The sequence below is a fragment of the Pogona vitticeps genome, chromosome 5, assembly GCF_051106095.1.
Source record: "Pogona vitticeps strain Pit_001003342236 chromosome 5, PviZW2.1, whole genome shotgun sequence".
In the NCBI taxonomy this organism is placed as follows: domain Eukaryota; kingdom Metazoa; phylum Chordata; class Lepidosauria; order Squamata; family Agamidae; genus Pogona; species Pogona vitticeps.
Genome location: NC_135787.1, coordinates 148,991,878 through 149,009,923, shown reverse-complemented (window position 1 = coordinate 149,009,923; position 18,046 = coordinate 148,991,878). Strand labels below are relative to the sequence as shown.

Below are 18,046 nucleotides of genomic sequence, written 5' to 3'. Positions count from 1 at the left end.
GTACAACCTCTCAATTTAATGCATGTTAAATAGTGTGAGGGACAGAATGAACTCTAAGGATACAGTATCACAAGCCAAAAGTCAAGGGTTTGAACAGGAGTCTGTGAGCACCACCTGCTGAGTTCCTCTCTCTAGGAAGACTGGAATTACTGTGAAACTGTGCCTTTAAGTCCCATCCCCAAGAGGCTACCCAGAAAGGATACCACAGCTGATGAGGTCCAGCAGACCATGGCTGATGAAGTCTCTGAGAGGTCCAGCAGACCTCATGCAGCATATAAAAATAGGAAGGGTATTGAGATTCTGGATAGAATTGAGAAATTGTTCTTCACTTTACAAGTACTCTTGAAAAGTCAAAGACACAGTGTGGACTGCATTTCGATACAGATTTAAAATAGCCTTCCAGATATTATAGGATCTCATACTACTTGACTAGGATGTAAAACAACCAATAAAGCTTAAGAATAAGAATAACATAGCTTCCATTTTACCAAAGGATCTCCTTCGGACTCTGTTTGTGGAATGTGCTTTGAGGTGGTTCCTTCTTTGGCAGATGAATAGCCTTCATAACCAACATCTTCAGGTCTTAACTGAAGTAATGATGACCAGTCGTGCTGCAGTGAACTCCACGGACAAGTCTCTGCTATCCACTTTAAAGGATCTTCCCAAGGTGCTCGTTTACCATACATCTATATGTTGAACCCCCAAATAAAAGGAGAAATGTCTTTATTAAATTTTAAAGATTAAACATGTACTGTGCCCAGTAGGCCCCTCTAAGAATTTCCTCTCCTGTCACTCGGTGCTGAGAAGAGTCCAATTCACAGCAGGAAACATAGACATCTGTTCAAGCCCTCCCCAATGCAGTGTTTCTCTGCTGGTTGGCTATCTTTAAGATTTTTCTCCCTTGTTTAGTTTTAAGATATGACAGAGGAACAGAAGTATCTATATAATCCAACCCATCATCTCCATCTATTACATCAAAGGAATTGTTTTTCCCCCACCACAGTGACAAGTTACTCCTCCAAGCCACTTGTATTGTCTCTGTTTGCTCTGCATTCATCTCTTAGGTCATCCTCTAGAGGCAATACGAAGGTAAAGGGCAGGGGGCCATAAGGGCACTTTGGAGTCAAATCTGAAGGGTATGCAGTAAAAGGACTGACTGAAATGCAATTAAGAAGAAGAAGAAGTGGCCAACACCCCCAAGGGGCATATACATCATCATCCTTCTGTCACAGACCAGGAAGAACCATAAAGAGATAAAACCAGCCTTTGGGAACTGCTGGAAGTTAACATATGTTTTTTGATATTCTGGCATGTTTCGGAAAATTGTTCTCCATAAATAACAATAGAGGCCTGTGACATTTGTTTGCAGAGCTACCAGTTCAATCCAGTTAGAATCCTACCTGAAGTCCTTCTCTTACAGCTTCCATAATATAGGGCACCAAGGAATAATTCCAGAGGTCTGTGAACCACACTCTGGAACCATCAACATCTATAGGGCAGGGCAGAAAAAGGCGAGGACCTGAAAGAAAAACATGTGTATTAAAAGCACATCTCGATAAACCATTGATAGTATACATTGACAGCTTGTGATAGTAAGCGCACTATTTCATAAAACATTGCATTTTTCTGCATTTAGCTCATTCCTTATATATAAAATGTGAGAATATGCTTTGTAAAAATTTCATTTACAATACCTGCTAGTTTTTTTTAATGTCTATCACACAGCACATGAGGCTGTGTTTCTATGGAAACAAATTCCTAGGTAAAATTGGCCTTTCTTTATGATGGGCAAATAATACAAAAATAGTTATTCAGTGAAAGTAAAGCATATTGTTTCTTAAATACTCTAAATATTATCTTGCTTTCTCGTCTGCACACAGAGTTGCCAACTGCTATGTAGTGGTTGCTGAAGTACCTTGTGGCCATTTGAGAATGTTTATAAAGAAAAGCTCAGGGGTTTTTTTTTGTTTTTAATCTATCTTTAAACATAAAAAATTGAATCTTATCCAACAATTATGTAATCTCATTCATTGCTCTTGACTTTCTGTCTTCCTGCTTCTCTCGGTGTAACTGGCTAGAGCACTGCAATGTCACTGTGTACCAGGTTGGCAGTCAGGAGACTCAGAACAAGAGAAGTGAAGGGCTTGGGGGGGGGATTAAGGAGGAGGCATGGATTTGCTATGAGTTTAATGTCCTTCACATAGCCAGCTAATAGCCACTCTGGTGACCAATGACTTGGTTGCTTTTGTCATCACAGAAGGACAGGGAAGCAGCTTGATGCTGAAGGGAAGACTAGATAAATTTCAGAATGTGAGTTATAAGACAAAAGAGAAATATTGTCTGAACTAAACTTCACAGATGTTGCTTACAGCCATGGTTTTCCAAGACATCTTACTGGCAAAGATGTGTGATGTGATTCTGAAGCCTTACATTCCAATATGCAGCTACAGACTAAAATAACTAACAGTCATGTTGAAGGAAGACTAATGTTTGATGATGCTCTGCCGCTTTTCTGTTTTTGAAATCTCCCCCTCCTCAGTTTTATTCCTAAAATTGTTTTCTGTTTTAACTACAAGGGCAAATTCTGTTGTAATGTAAAGAAATGAACTGTAAAATGTCATGAATATGTATCTATCAAAAAAACAGAGGAGAAGAGGGAGGGAGGTAGGAAATAAATAAATAAATAAATAAAGTCCTGCTAGGATTTGAGAAAAATAAGCAATAATTTTATACCATTTTCATAAACTGATTGAAAACAAAACAAAAAGATAAGGGAAGGAGAGAGCTCAACCAATATACGATTAAGAAGTGAAAAGAAAATGGTTTTGTATCTTTTCTTTTACAGGGAACGTTTTAATTATAGCAGGGAAATAGTAGTACCAGGTGTGTAAACAAAACTTCCAGTTCAACCAGCTCCCAGATGTTTTCTTCCGGCACCAAAGGGCAGCAGCTAATTATTCTGACATCCGTGAAGCAGACTCACAGTAAGTCTGCAAGTTTAGCTAAGCCTTAAGGTTCAGTTTGACCTTTAATTACCATTATTAATTAAAGAAAAGTCTCACCAATTGTAACATCAGAAGAACTGTGCGCTTCTAAGAAGCTGTTGAGATGATGCCAGGTCTTAGGTATCCAGTCAATAATCTTGATGAGGTCATTATTGCGAGCATTCCTCTCTATTTCTGTCTCAATCAGTTTCCTTCTCAAATACCTGGATAGGAAACCTTTAACAGGCTCTGTGTGATTAGCACACAGTACCCACCTACATAGACAAAGAATGAATAATAAAAAAAAGCGGGTTCAAAATGTAGAATTTCCAGGTCATCAACTGTAGCAGATTCAAAACTAACAATAAGGCCTTCTTTATATTCCACATAATTTGTCTGCAGCAGTTATCCCCATAAATTGTTGTGACAGACTCTAGAATAAAGGGCTAAAACTAACAGATTAAATACTGACATGGAAGATATGACTTGTAGTTTCTTATATGCATACCTTGTGTCAACAAGGTAATATATCCCTGATTACTGGATGTTAGGGATTCACAACTGGGGTTATAGCTCGACAATGTGTCCTCCTCCTGACCTTGCCCTGTTGCATTTGCTTCACTGCTGTGCATAAATAGGCTTCAGTACTGGGTTATGGACCTACCATATGAGGTCTCATTTTTGTCATTAACAACACAAACCTACTCTTCAATTTCAGTTTCTTGAATCTGAGATGCACCCAGCCCAGCCTAGTATATCTTAATGCAGTTTTTGTCCAGCCCAGCCCAACACTGTAGAAAAATTAACTGTATGGTCACAGCATCATAGGAGAAATCAACGATGCAACTTTGACAGAGTAAAAAATAATTTGTACTACCTGCCTGCCTGGCAAATGTGGTAGAAAGATGCATTGACTTCCTTAGCTTGGAGAATCTGATACGTCAAGGGCTACTTGACATTTTATTCATTTATCTGCATTTTCATATGCATCAGGAATTTTTTATATCTGTGACTGCTTTTTGATCCATATACTCACATTACAAAGAACAAATATGTGAGTGTGTCAGAGAGAATTAAAAAATAACTTACTCCAAAGGCTTTCACAACAGCAGAGCAAAATAAAGTGTTTTCAATTGCAATGCATTCATACTTACCTGGAAAAAAGCCCCCTGAAACTCAGAGAAGTTAATTCCATGTCAATATGCATAGGATTATGCTTATAAGCATAAAGAATGCCATTTACCTGAAGTTTTGATGCAATTCTAGATTAGGAGAAGAAGAAACTCCTTGGTTCATGGTTCCAATAATATAGGGGCTAAAAAAAGGTTCAAAATTGTTAGTCCATGAATTTAATACACTGTTTTTTAAATAAGAAAAAAAAATCTTGAGATGGTGTTCAAGAAAAAACAATATCATTGAAATTCAATAAAATGGCTAATTACAGACTCATTAAAATCAACAGAGAATACAGCACAACAGTAAATAAATAAAAAAGTTACACAAACTTCACCTTCATTGTTCATACAAAACCTGAGAACAGATTAGCTTTTTTTCCCACCTGACAGATTAATACTCTACATCAGGGATATAAATATTCATTCATCTCAGAACAAAAGCAGAGACATCACCTTGCCGACAAAGGTCCGCATAGTTTACAAGTACAATAGGCTATGATTATTTTATATGAGATAGTGTAAAGTGTTTGTATAAATAAAAACAATTCACAACAGCCATATCTATTACAGAACATTAAGGCTACAGTGCTGTAAGAAATGCAAGCTCTTATTTCACAATGTTATTGCACATGCAAAAGCTTTAAATTAATATGTTAAAAAAATCTCACTTTCATTACATTCTTTGGGGCTAGACTTCAGTTCTTCAAGAACTAAGATCTCAAACAAAGTATTTGATTCAAAAGCAATATTTGATCATTTGATCCTTATGTTTAAATTAATAACATTAATTTGTTTCGTTAAAGCATGTGCACAGCACTCAGAATGAAACATACTGAATGGATAATAATGGTAGTACTCATGTTTCTTAATTTAGGTACAAAAGTAAATGCTTGAATAGGACTGATGGTATATACGTCTATCTTTCCTTCTGTCATTTATTGTACCAGTCTTTATGTACAGGCTAGTTCAAGGCAAGCTAAACACAAACCTACCATTTGTTATATTTACAGTTAAGGAAACCATTGAAGATGTCGCTCCAAGAACCAACATGATGGAGGTTGTCAAGAATTACCACCACAGGAAGGTCAGCACTACTGTTATCAGCGCTGTACTGTTCAGCCAAATTAGCAAGATATTGTTGCACATCCTTAAAGAAAAGAAGAACAATGCAGTGAGATAGTGAACAGTTCTATTTCACCATAACATTTCATCTCTTTTCCTGAAGAAGTGGAACTGGTAGGTGCAACTCCCATTAATTTCCCATCCATTTAATATCACAATTTAGGATGTTGAAACAAATACTGTACATAGTATATAAACAATACCAGCATTTGGCCAAGGATAATGAAAACTTCAGGTTCTCTCATAGTTCAACTTTTCCAATGAGTGAAAGATGGGCAGACAGGGCAGGATAGAATTGGAGGTCTTATCATTATTGTTTCTATTGTTGTTTTTATTTAAGTAAATGTCTTTTAAACTATTCAATTCCCAAAGTGATTTGATCCAAATAAAAACAATAGTTCCAGCTGAAGATCTAGGAGTACAATTGGATACAGAAAGAATTATATTGGTGCAAAGCCTAGAAGAGTCAATTGGGCCACATCCAGTTGACTTGGTTATAGTCCAGGTGTTTGAGAAAACAGCAGGAGCAAGGCACACCATATAAATGTTTCTTCAGAAGAGAAAGCTGCAGCTGAGTCAGGTGTGCCATATCACATATCAAAGACTACAACAAAGGACAACTTCCTCATCCCCATTGAAACTTGTTCCATCTGACTGGGTGGGAGGTCCCAGACCAAAAGCTTATGAACTTCTAATTCCAATCCAGATGTTTTTGCTACTAAATCTTATATTTGTATATAACATTTCATTGTTACAGATAATGGTCAATAAGAGTTTTGATCCTAATTAACTAAAATGGAAAAAGTCCTAGGAATAGCAATTATCATTTTTTAAACCTGTATCTTGTACATAAGGTGTGGCATGCATGTAGTAGATATGAATGTATTGTTTGACTTTTCAGAAGTAAGGCTTCTGAAGTAGTGGATTGAAAGAGTAAGTGGTGGATTGAAAGAGAGGGCTGAGATTAGAAATTGTTGAAGTTATCCCTAATGTCACTGTATGCCACTGAAAAAAGAAAAATGATGTAAGGTCCAGCAAAAAAAAAAAAAATGCAGAACTTCTATATCCTTCTGAGTTGCCTCGAAAAAACAGTGTGGCCATTCAATTTTCTATATGTAAATAACTTTATTATAAAGCAAGCATCTGTATTTTATTCACAATAAGCTAGAAAATATGACATGAAAAGCAGAGGTGTACAATTGCTCTTTGTTCCTTATGCCTTACCTTGCTTGATTTGTGATCTATGTTAAAAGTTGCAATGGCATTTTCTGTTTTTTTCCTGCCAGATTTAGTTAGCACATACTCAGCAAGCTTGTTGGCTAAATAGGTCTTCCCAGTACCACTAGGTCCTGACAGGATAATTCTGTGATGCTCCATCAATAAATTAAAGTACCGTTGACTAACTGGTTTAGGAATTAATGTATCAAATACAAAGCTGTCCAAACTATTTTCTTCTACTCCTAAAAACAAGAGAGAGAGAAAGTAATTTCATTTCTGTCCTTGTTGTTTTCCGTAACATATGTAAATATGCAGAGAAGGAACCTTTGAGTTTTCGCCCCCTTCTTGTTTTTGTTAAATTGTTAGAAGGTGTAATAACACATCTGAAAATGATTTGCCTTATGTTCCCCGATGCCCCCCCCCCCCAGATTACACAGTGCCGCAGATTACACAATGCCTTGGCCACATGACTAAATGAGTGGGAGCAGCATAATCAAAGCAAAAGTGAAGCGAAAACTCAGCGAGGCAATGATGTATATCACAAACGTTTGAGGCATTTAAAAGAAAAAGGTCAAAGTTACAGAAGCAAAGTTTAGCAGAAGAGAGTGAGATCACACCAGATGACACAAAGTCTTTTTGAAAATCCTCAGAATAGAAAAACCCAATGGCTATATAAAAATATGAAGTCCACATCTGAAGTGGTTGATTCAGAACTCTAGTCCTTGAAAGCTATAATTGAAATTGAAAAGAAAACCATATTTAAAATAGGAAATGCCTCATGAAGCGTTAGGGTGTGATACTCATTCTCAAAGTTTCATGGTAATATCTAACCTGTCTCATAATACATGAAAGCATCCTACCCATCCATAAGTAAATGATTCATTGTATAGTTCCTCCATGCCACCACAAGGGGTGCTTGGTCTGGCCTTTTACATTTCCTGGGCTAATACATGGATTGGAATGCAGTTATCCTTTGGTTTTTATACTTTTGTAAATGGAAGAGCCAGTCTGTGTGACCTTGGGCAAGCTGCACAGTCCCAGGATGCCCGAAGAAGAAGGGAATGGTAAACCACTTCTGAGTACTCTCTACCTAGAAAACCCTGAAAAGGGTCGCCATAAGTCAGAATAGACTTGCCAGCAATTATTTTAAATATTTTAATACAATTCTTACTTTCTACAATTAAAAAATATTTATGAAATAGACATTTTTAGATTAACAAAAATATTAATATGTCTATTGGGAAAATGTAAATGTGATAATTTTGGTGCATTTAAATACAGTGGTGCCTCGACTTAAGAACATCTCTACTTACGACCATTTCGAGTTATGACCAGGTCCAATTGCAAAATTTTGCTTCTACTTGCGACTGGAGCTTCCACATATGAACAGAAAAAGGCGGGGGGAAAGGTGGGAAATTCAAATTGCGAACTGTAGGTGGCGATGAGGCTGCTTCTTTGTAGCTCTTTCGCCCCAGCAGTTAGAGAGTGTGCGATCGGAGAAGGCTGCCTGGTAAGTTAAGGTAATGTTTTCTGCTTTTTATAAATTGTTCTGGGTGTTTTTGCAGCGTGGTTTTGGGCTGAGGGGGTTATGTTTCTTTGCTGTGATGGGTCTTGGGGGTTTGGTTTTTTCCCTCCCATTTCTGATTGGTCTTGGGGTTTTGTTTGTTTTTTTTCTCCCCCCATTTCCGATGGGTCTTGGGGGGTTTGGTTGCTTTTTGGAGTGTTTTTTCCCATTTCCAATGGGTTTTTTCCCCTCAATTTCCAATGGGTCTTGGGGGCAGTTGGTTGCTTTTTGGGGTTCCTCCCCATTTCTGATGGGTCTTGCATGCTTCCCTTGCTTTTTCCTTTGTTCTCTTTGCATTTCGGACCTGGTCCCTTCGTTTTCTGTGCATTTCCGATGGGTCTTGCACCCTTGATTGCTTTTCTCCCGCCCCCCCCCCCTTTGGCCGGAAGGGATTAATCGTGTTTCCAATGAGTCTTGCAATGATTTTTTTTGTGATTTTTTCCTTCGGCTGGAACAGATTAATTGCATTATAGTGCATTTCAATGGGAAATGGTGCTTCAACTTATGACCATTTCGACTTACGCCCATCTTCCTGAACCAATTAAGTTCGTAAGTCGAGGCACCACTGTATGTTACCAATTGATTCAGAAATGGGATGGGGTGGACTTTTGATTAAATGGTTGTTGTAGGTTTTTCGGGCTGTTTGGCCGTGTTCTGGAGGTTTTTCTTCCTAACGTTTCACCAGTCTCTATGGCTGGCATCTTCAGAGGACAGGAGTTAGAACAGACAGAGTTCTAACTCCTGTCCTCTGAAGATGCCAGCCAGAGAGATTGGCAAAATGTTAGGAAGGAAAACCTCCAGAACACGGCTGAACAGCCCAAAAAACCTACAACAACCACTGGATCCCAGCCATGAAAGCCTTCGAGAATACTTTTAATTGAATGTTTGGAAAAATAATGTGGACTAGAAAAGATCCATCCATCCATTCCTACGTCAACATGTTTACTACACTGAACACTAATTGGATCTTGTAGGATGAAAAATGGGTATCTGAATCAACACCTCTCTATTTATGGTTGCTAGAAATGGCAGCCACTTTTCCTTGTAAAAGAAGATACATCTCAACTCTCAGTATACCAGATACCTTGATGCCTTAAATCGGATTTATATTTATGGTCTACTGCTGCAGAGAGAATGTCTCGTGTGCTGTTGAGATCCAGTGGTTTTAGATGCTTGTTGTGTACCATTAGCATTATTCCTAACTGTATTTTTACTGACTTTGTCTGGATAATATCCAAGAGTTCACTTAAGCAATTATGAATTTCTGAGATTGAGGTGTTGCAAAGTGCTAAAAAATTGTAGGAGGAAAAATTAACACACAAGGTTGAATAGGAGTTGTGTGGTGAAAATCATATTTAGAGTATACAGAGAGGAGGAAGGGAATAAAAAGTAAGTGATGTTTTACCTTTAAGGTTCACAGTGATTATGTTATTATCTCCAACCAAATATCCACAAGGTAGCAATTCAGGCACTTCTTGGCTATGAGATCTCACAATGTCACCTATACAATAGCTAGCTATACAGTCCGAGCCTAAACCAAGACTAGTAGCTGGATCCACTCGGAAAACATATTCCTATAATAAAAAGGACAAACATAAGCATATGTGGCAAGATAGAGTAAGTACATTCACGTGGGTATCCAAATGCCACACTCATTTCCAACATGTGCAGAAAAGAACATTCACAGTGGTTTAAGTGTAAATGTCAAAAAGGAGGTTGTGATTTCTGATATTTCCCACTGGACCTCATATAATTTCCAGCTATTCTGACATTTATGATAACTTAAATATGTGCAATAGAGAGCAGCTCATGCAGCATGAATCAAAGACAACCAGATTATAAAGGGGGGGGGACCCCAGCAAAGGCCTATGTGGCATCACAAAGATTAACACAGTTTATTTGGCATAATAAACACTTGTGGGGTGTAGCCCACTTCATCAGATATAGCACACAAAGAGTCTATCAAATAGACTTTGTTTAAGTCTTTAAGTCCACAAAACTCTTTGTTGGTTTTGCTTACAACAGCTAACATAGCTACCCTATCGCAGATTAAACGGGGGATTAATAGTATATTAAATTAAATGAATTCGAATGCATACTGAGTTTCCAAGTGCACACTGTATATGTGAAATGTGCTTCTCTCAGAGGTTGTGTGGTTGAATGAGCATTCTGATACTCACCTAGCTATGCATGACAGAATACATCCTTAAGTAACTGGTGACAGACTGGGGCTTCAGGCTGAGATTGAAGCAGCCTTGTTTGTCCTCGCTGCTGCCACATTGGTGGAAGCCCCCTTCACAACTTGTGGAAAGGCATCATGTGTAAAAGAGAGCCAAAGGGTCACATTCTGCCCCAGCCCCTGAGGTCATGCAGCACTGCCAGCCCCACCTCCAATATCCATGCCTCAGGTATAGATGCCTGCATAATCAGGGTTCAAGAATACATAGAGCTATACGCACAGTTTTTTTTTTCTTTGCAAACATTCATGCCTAACACATGGATGTCTGGAGCAAGGCCAGCAATAGCACTAGCACATGAACTTGAAGTGTGTGCCGCAACCCCAATCTATGTATTATGCTCATTCATGGGATGCATGCATGGAGCAGCCTTATGTAGCCCAGTAATGTCATAACATTCACTACCTGGTTTCTGAGACTATGCTGGGATCAAGTAGTAAAGAAAAAGGAAGCCCTATTAAAATGAAACAAACAGAGCATCAGCAGATCCAGTGAACAGCAGTGTGGGAAAAGTGAAATGCAAGAGTTTATGAAGTATTGTTTACACTTACAGAAACTGTGCTTCTCACAAATATGCTTGACTACAAATATTAACACTCTCCTTTTAAAAATTGAAGATGGTTCTAGAATATAAAGAGGACACAGAAACTAGATGGAAAATCGTATTACAGCAGCAAAGTCCTCTGAAAAAAACTCTAGCAACAAAGATTTTGCAAAGGTAGGAGCTGAGTCAAGGTTGTTGTTGTTTAGAAGTTACGTTGTGTCTCACTCTTCGTGGCCCCATGGACCAGAACATGCCAGGCCCTCCTGTCTTCCACTGCCTCCTGGAGTTTTGTCAAATTCATGTTGGTAGCTTCGATGACACAGTCCAACCATCTCGTCCTCTGTCGTCCACTTCTCCTCTTGCCTTCACACTTTCCCAACATCAGGGTCTTTTCCAGGGAGTCTTCTCTTCTCATGAGATGGACAAAATGTTGGAGCCACAGCTTCAGGATCTGTCCTTTCAGTGAGCACTCAGGGTTGATTTCCTTCAGAACTGATAGGTTTGTTCTCTTTGCAGTCCAGGGGACTCTCAAGAGTCTCCTCCAGCACCACAATTCAAAAACATCAATTCTTTGGTGGTAAGCCTTGTCTATGCGGACCTTTGTTGGCAGGGTGATGTCTCTGCTTTTGTCCTGAGATGAATGAATATTTATATCCCTGATGTAGAGTATTAATCTGTCAGGTGAAGAAAAAAAGGCTTATCTGTTCTAAGGTTTTGTATGAACAATGAAGGTGAAGTTTGTGTCATTTTATTTTTTTACCGTTGTGCTGTATTCTATGTTGATTTTAGTGAGTCTGTAATTAGTCATTTTATTGAATTTCAATTATAATAATAATTATTTTTTTACATCGCTACAGGAAAAACCATAGCTTTGACTATGTGGACTTTTGTTGGCAAGGTGATGTCTCTGCTTTATAAGATGCTGTCTAGGTTTGTCATCGCTTTCCTCCCAAGAAGCAGGCATCTTTTAATTTTGTGGCTGCTGTCACCATCTGCAGTGATCATGGAGCCCAAGAAAGTAAAATCTGTCACTCCCTTCATATCTTCCCCTTCTATTTGCCAGGAGGTGATGGGACCAGTGGCCATGATCTTAGGGTTTTTTTTGTTTTTGTTTTTTGATGTTGAACTGCAGACCATTTTTGGCACTCTCACTCTCATTAAGAGGTTCTTTAATTCTTCCTCACTTTCTGCCATCAGTGGTAGTATCATCTGCATATTGGAAGTTGTTGATATTTCTTCTGGCAGTCTTAATTCCGGCTTGGGTTTCATCCAGTCCGGGCTTTCGCATGATGTATTCTGCATATAAGTTAAATAAGCAGGGAGACAATATCCAGCCTTGTCGTACTCCTTTCTCAATTTTGAACCAATCAGTTGTTCTATATCCAGTTCTAACTGTTGCTTCCTGTCTGACATATAGATTTCTCAGGAGATAGATAAGGTGGTCAGGCACTCTCCTTTCTTTAAGAACTTGCCATAGTTTGTTGTGGTCCACACAGTCAAAGGCTTTTGCGTAGTCAATGAAGCAGAAGTAAATGTTTTTCTGGAACTCTCTGGCTTTCCTATACCTGAGTCAAGGTTTATGGACCGAAATCCAAATATGTGGCTTGCGTGGTAATGTCTGGATTTTGACTTCTCTCCCTTGTATTGAAAACTTCTAGAGAAGATTTAAATATTTTTTGGGTATAAGGGACACCACACGTGGACAACAGGGTTTCTTGTTCCAAGACTATGACTGAGTTTAGCAGCGAATGGTGCTGCCAAAAGTCATGCTTTATAGGCATCAAAACATGGCCAAATTATTTTAGTCTCTGAACTAGAAAACCCTACATGCATGGCTTGCTGTAAATAAAAATGCAAAACTACCATTTTGTTGCCAGATCACGTGCCTGTAGCCACCTCTGCTATCTGCCTAACAGTAGAGGTAACCTTGGAAAAAGATCTTTAGTGTTTCTAAAGCTTTCTTTGGCAGTGGAAACTCCGAATACAGAAACATTGTTAGTTCTTCAGTGCAGAAATGGACCAAAAATGTATGTTATGACATCTAAAAAACAACATAGATGAACCACTTTTGTAGTTTCTCTCTCATTGATTTACGGATGTTTTGTCTTCTTGTTTGTGGGTACACTGAGCTACCTACGTATACCACAAATCTAGTTGGACCAGTACATGGTAGATATTGCTTGGCTTCAACAGGAAACCCCTCACTGAAATGGCACAGGTGTCAAATAATTGTGAGAAACATGGAAGATAAGTTGTAAAATTAATTAGCATTTCTTGATTTAGCAGTGACAAATTCTAATTTTACACCAGCCATGGTGCAGAATAATTACTTGCAATAAGAACATATTCTAATTTTACCTACAAAATTAGTTTGAAGGAGGTGCAAGTCTCTCTTAGAGTGATACAGTCCTTATTATCATCTGTGCCCTAGTGTCTGTTTTTACTTCACAGTGCTTGTGACTCAATACAATGTCAAACAAATCAAATTTCCTGCAAGTAGGAAATCAGGCTAAAAATCTTCCCTGTAGTATGCTACTTTCCTATATGTAAATGCAGGGTATTATTATGTGCAGAAGGACAAGTTTACAGCATGTTTTAAGGAGCAACACAGATCTTAGGAACACAAAAGGCATCTTAATAACATTCATCTGTTTGATCCCAAGCAAGATATAATGGAAGCCTCCAAAGTTTTGTGTATTGTATTAATTGAGATGGGAGTGTTCTGGCTTGATAGAAAACTTAGAATGGAATTCCCATCAACCCTAACAACCAGCCTACTGGCTTTTAGGAAAAGCTAAAACCTTGCTCTTGTTCAGGAAGAGTTATGGATTACAAGCAAACCACCAGAGTTAGCATCAGGTACACATTATAGAATCTAGCCTATGATACTGCTCATGGGCTGACCTTGGGTCTTACCTTAAAGATCCGCCTGATAACACCATCCAACACATCCCATTTTGTTTTACCGCTAACCCCAATAGATCCTATCAGGTATGCCTGTATTTTTGGGTCCTGTGAAGATCAAAAGGGAGAGGGGGAGAGAAAGGGAAGGTAGGGAAAACAGTCACAGATAAAGCTTTATTTTTCCAGGCTTATTTGAATATTTTCCCCATAGAATAAATGACACTTTTCAGAAATGCATCAGATATTAAAAACAATGTAAATTTGATATAAAATGAGACATTTCATCCTGCAACTGTGTATGCTGTTATTTTAATAACGTATAGTACATTAATCGTGAAATGCAAAGATGTCAAGCTTTTCTTTACTGTCTTGGAAGATATAAAGTTGAAATATGCAATTTCCTGTGATAGATTTAGGGGAACAGGGAACATATAGCATACAATGACTTCCTTGCTTGTTTCTTCACTTAGAAGTAGCTTTAGGTATAGGTAAAGGACTATATTTCCCATTCAACAATTCCAAGCTACATCATATGAAACATCCTGAATGGACAGCATAGCAATTTGTAGTTTATGATTTATTAATGGAAACTGGCAAGATAACACTGATATAGATTCCAGATAAGAAAAATACAATGTTGCTTTCAATGTTCTCTGTTTATCATAACAGACCATACTTTAGGGTAGTATAATACAGCCTTTGCAGCAGCATTGTAAGTATAATAATGAACACAGCAATAAGAACTGGAAGCCATAGTACCTTGGATCGACCATAGCCCTTGTTTATTGTGACTATAATTTTAACATTCTGGCCTTCTTTATGGAGTGTGCCATCTGTAACATCTTCCAGTAAAACATCTAGGCAGCAAGCAACAAATACAAAGGTTCTTTATAAATATGCTTGGCAAAATATATTTTGATTTTTTTTCTGTATTTTTACTCTGAAATTTACTTGTGCATCTTTAAATGGCAAACAGTGTTACAGCAAGAGTCTACAATAGATTCAAATGGTCATTTCTTTGCTGGCAAAAACAGTGTATGAAAACTGTGTCAATCATATATTATGGACACATTAACTCTTTTCCCTGAAGTAAAATCTCAGCTCGGACCATCAAGAAGCCTAAATCAAATGTAATGCTAGTTGAGTGGAAACGCTCACTAGCAAAGCTGCACTGGCTTATATGCTACACAAGGAATTGCACAATCACTTGTCCATGAGATTGCAGACTTTTGTTTAAGTGTCTGTAAAGGCATAAGTGATTATGCAAGTGGTTGCAACACTCCTTTTTTCACAGTGCAACAGTTTGAGTAAAATTGTATTAAATACCTTGTCCTCACCCTAAAAATACACAACCTCTAATGCAATGGGTTTTAGCTAGGACAATGATATAACTGCATATAGGCCAGAATGTGTATGGAAATATACAAATGGAACAAATGTGCAAGCAAAACAAAAGCCAGCCCATTTCCCATTATATGTCTACCATATTAAGAGATAAATCAACATTTGCCCTAAGGAAGAAGATCCATTGGGTGTCCAGATGAAGATAATGAAATATTTGTTTGCTTTGTCTTATGTTTGTTGTGTGTTTAACAACAGTAAGCACATAATAGTAAACAGTGATGAGGAAGGTGCTTTTAATGGTGTATGTTATACTCTTTTATAGTATTTTAAACTGTTTATTCTGTGTTGTTTTAATGTGATGAGATATTTAATAATATAATTTATTGTGTTTGCAAATTGCATCTCATGTATGTATGTAGATAGGTAAGTATGTAATTGTGAAACACTTCAAGCTGGGCAAGAGAGAAAATTGGGATAAAAATTAATTAATTAAATGATTATAAATGAAGCAATAAAAAAGTACTTCCACTAAGTCTCCCACTAAAGGAAGATGACTTCCGGTAGCTTCCAAAGAACCTCCATAGAGCAGAATGAGAAAGGAGTTATTTGGTGAATGAGACTATATAGTCCCCACAATACAGGAAAAAAGGAGATTCTGTGTAATTAAAAAGAGAATATATGGGACTGTAGAGTTTTCCTATCATGCTGGACAGGAACATGGGAAGCTGCTTTATATTGTGTCAGATCTTTGGTCCATCTGAGCCAGCATTGTGATTTTTTTTATTAGCAGTAGCTTTCCAGTGATTTGAGAAGGCTTCCATTTAAACCCTACCAGAAGACCCTAGTGTTTCATGATGGCCTTCCATTTGAGTACATGTCTGGTTCATTCCTGCTGAGCTTTCAAGCTCAGAGAAGATTGGGTTGTTCAGGGTGGTAACATATCCATGTTTTACAGAGGAAAAAGAAAGTCAAAGAAGAAATGGAGAACGGAAGAAAAGTGGTGTCTGGGATTCTTTCCCCAGACACATTTGCTAGGCGTGACTTTCGACAGGAATGGATTTTGAGCAGCTTGGTGAACTACAAGGGTAGGAAATACACACTTCATTGCAAGACTCCAATGAAGTACCCAAATTTCCTTGAACAAGCGACATTTTATATCAGGAAAGCTAAGATGCCTGTCCATCAAAACTCATGGAAATTTCATCATCTCAGACCTTGGGTTCCCTTTTTAATATCTAGCACTGGAGCCCTCATGACTTTTCAAGGCTGAAAACAAGATGGTACATGTTCCATTCAGTGTTCTGGATCAAGGCTTCTTGCAAGTATGGGAACTCTGTTGCATCACAATAACATCTAAAGGACAACTTTTTAAATTTTACCTGATGTGACTGAATCAGTGATATTCAAGTTATTCAAAGAGAGCCCCAAAGATTGCCGTGAAGAGGAGGAAGATGTGCTGCTTGAGGACTCTGAACACGGCCGAGGTGGCTTCCCAGGGTTTCCAGTCTCTGCTTTCAAACGATCATTCTCAGCTTTCAATATCTCAATTTCATTCTGGCATTTAAAATATAAGAAATCAATATTTTAAAATGATTGACGGTGTCAGGAGAATTTAAGTCTTTATGAGTATTCATAGTTTATTGCCAAAGCCAAACAATTTTAGAAGCTGCTTTTAAAGTGGGGTGGGATGCAGGGCATACAGAATTGTGAACTTTTAGGTTTGAAATCTATCATAAAATTCCTAATAAATTTTAAATGTTGCCTTTAGTTTGAGGGCAAATAGCTCCTGAAGGTTAGTTGTACCATTAGGTTGCCTCTAACCGGCAGTTTACAAGGGGTAATCATTTTGTTCACATTTGTCCTCTGCCATCTGCACATGTTATTGCCTCTCTTTAATACTACTATCATGTTTGTCCCTTTGTATTGACACTGTAGGCTACAGTAAACATAAACCTCTGTCAGCAGTGCAGTATGGCTGGCTATAGGGGGACACAATGGTACTGAAAGTGCACACTTTGATGGCTTTCTACATAGCAATAGACAACTCTGGACAATAAGGATGCTGATATGTAAATGAACCTGCTAAATGCATGGAGGCTCCACCTGTTACTGTGAACCTTGCATGAACAGTAGCAGAAGAATCAATATTCCTAAGTGATTTCTTATTCCTAGCTAAGCCTAAACAGGCTGGTTCTTTTCCCAACAGGCACAGATGGGAATCAAACAACCTCTGGTTTTACAGCCAGGTACCCAACTGAGTCATAAAGATTTTAAAAAATCTATTAGGCAAGAAAGTAATTAAGGCGTTAGAGAAAGGTGGCACTGAGAAACAACAAATTCTTTTGGTATCTACTAATGTTGCCAAAAATTGCACTTCTTCCAAACAGCTTTTGAGGGATGGGACAAATCCTTGAAGCTACACAGGATTGGATCAATGCTCAGACAAACATAGAGTTGGATTTATGTTCAATTATTTCACTTTTGAAATAAATGAAATAAGTGAGCTATGACTACACTTAATTTACAAGTTCTACTGATATCAAAGGTATAATTATATGTGCTACAACTAGGATGTCTTAGGGCAAAATCCTGTAAATGCTTAACTGCAAGAAAGTCCTACTGAAACAAGTACAGCTTCTCCAGTGAAGTGGAGTGCTCATATATTGTACAGTTAATGATCATGCATGAGACTACAATCCAACATTTTAGAATCACTGTGCTGGCTGATTTAGTTCAGTGATCTCAATGGATGGTCACCCATGACACAAAGTGGTGTACAAGCTTAGAAACAGAACTACTAGAAAAAGAAGGTAAAAGGGCATAATTGCAAGTGATAGAAATCAATAGGTCTGCTGTCCTGAAAAGGTGAAGCAACTCAAACTCTTTTAAAGCTATAGCAGCCTCTCTGTCTCCTTTCTGAAGTGATTTTTAAGCAACATTTTCCAAAGGAACTG

At 38.0% G+C, this 18,046-nt stretch overlaps 1 protein-coding gene and 1 long non-coding RNA gene across 18 annotated transcripts in view; one reads left to right on the top strand and one right to left on the bottom strand.

Moving 5' to 3' along the window:
- The window catches only part of LOC110084632 (uncharacterized), an 81,940-nt gene extending 65,660 nt beyond the window's left edge, over nucleotides 1-16,280 (top strand). For 4 of the 7 annotated variants that reach the window (XR_013537093.1, XR_013537090.1, XR_012087359.2 and 1 more), the window contains 2 exons: nucleotides 2,846-2,984; nucleotides 5,170-6,685. This is a non-coding gene — a long non-coding RNA (uncharacterized LOC110084632). Of the gene's footprint in view, nucleotides 1-2,845; nucleotides 2,985-5,169; nucleotides 6,686-16,047 lie in introns of those variants that run through there. The other 3 variants (XR_013537094.1, XR_013537095.1, XR_013537092.1) reach the window with 2 other exon arrangements.
- NAV3 (neuron navigator 3) overlaps nucleotides 1-18,046 on the bottom strand; it is a 630,491-nt gene that overhangs the window by 6,844 nt on the left and 605,601 nt on the right. For 10 of the 11 annotated variants that reach the window (XM_073000344.2, XM_073000345.2, XM_020804110.3 and 7 more), the window contains 10 exons: nucleotides 16,472-16,646; nucleotides 14,508-14,605; nucleotides 13,761-13,856; nucleotides 9,469-9,637; nucleotides 6,506-6,741; nucleotides 5,152-5,306; nucleotides 4,228-4,299; nucleotides 3,063-3,259; nucleotides 1,401-1,519; nucleotides 489-686 (listed from right to left, as the gene is read on the bottom strand). In XM_073000344.2, the coding sequence (XP_072856445.2) occupies nucleotides 489-686; nucleotides 1,401-1,519; nucleotides 3,063-3,259; nucleotides 4,228-4,299; nucleotides 5,152-5,306; nucleotides 6,506-6,741; nucleotides 9,469-9,637; nucleotides 13,761-13,856; nucleotides 14,508-14,605; nucleotides 16,472-16,646 (1,515 nt within the window). The other variant, XM_073000348.2, reaches the window with a different exon arrangement.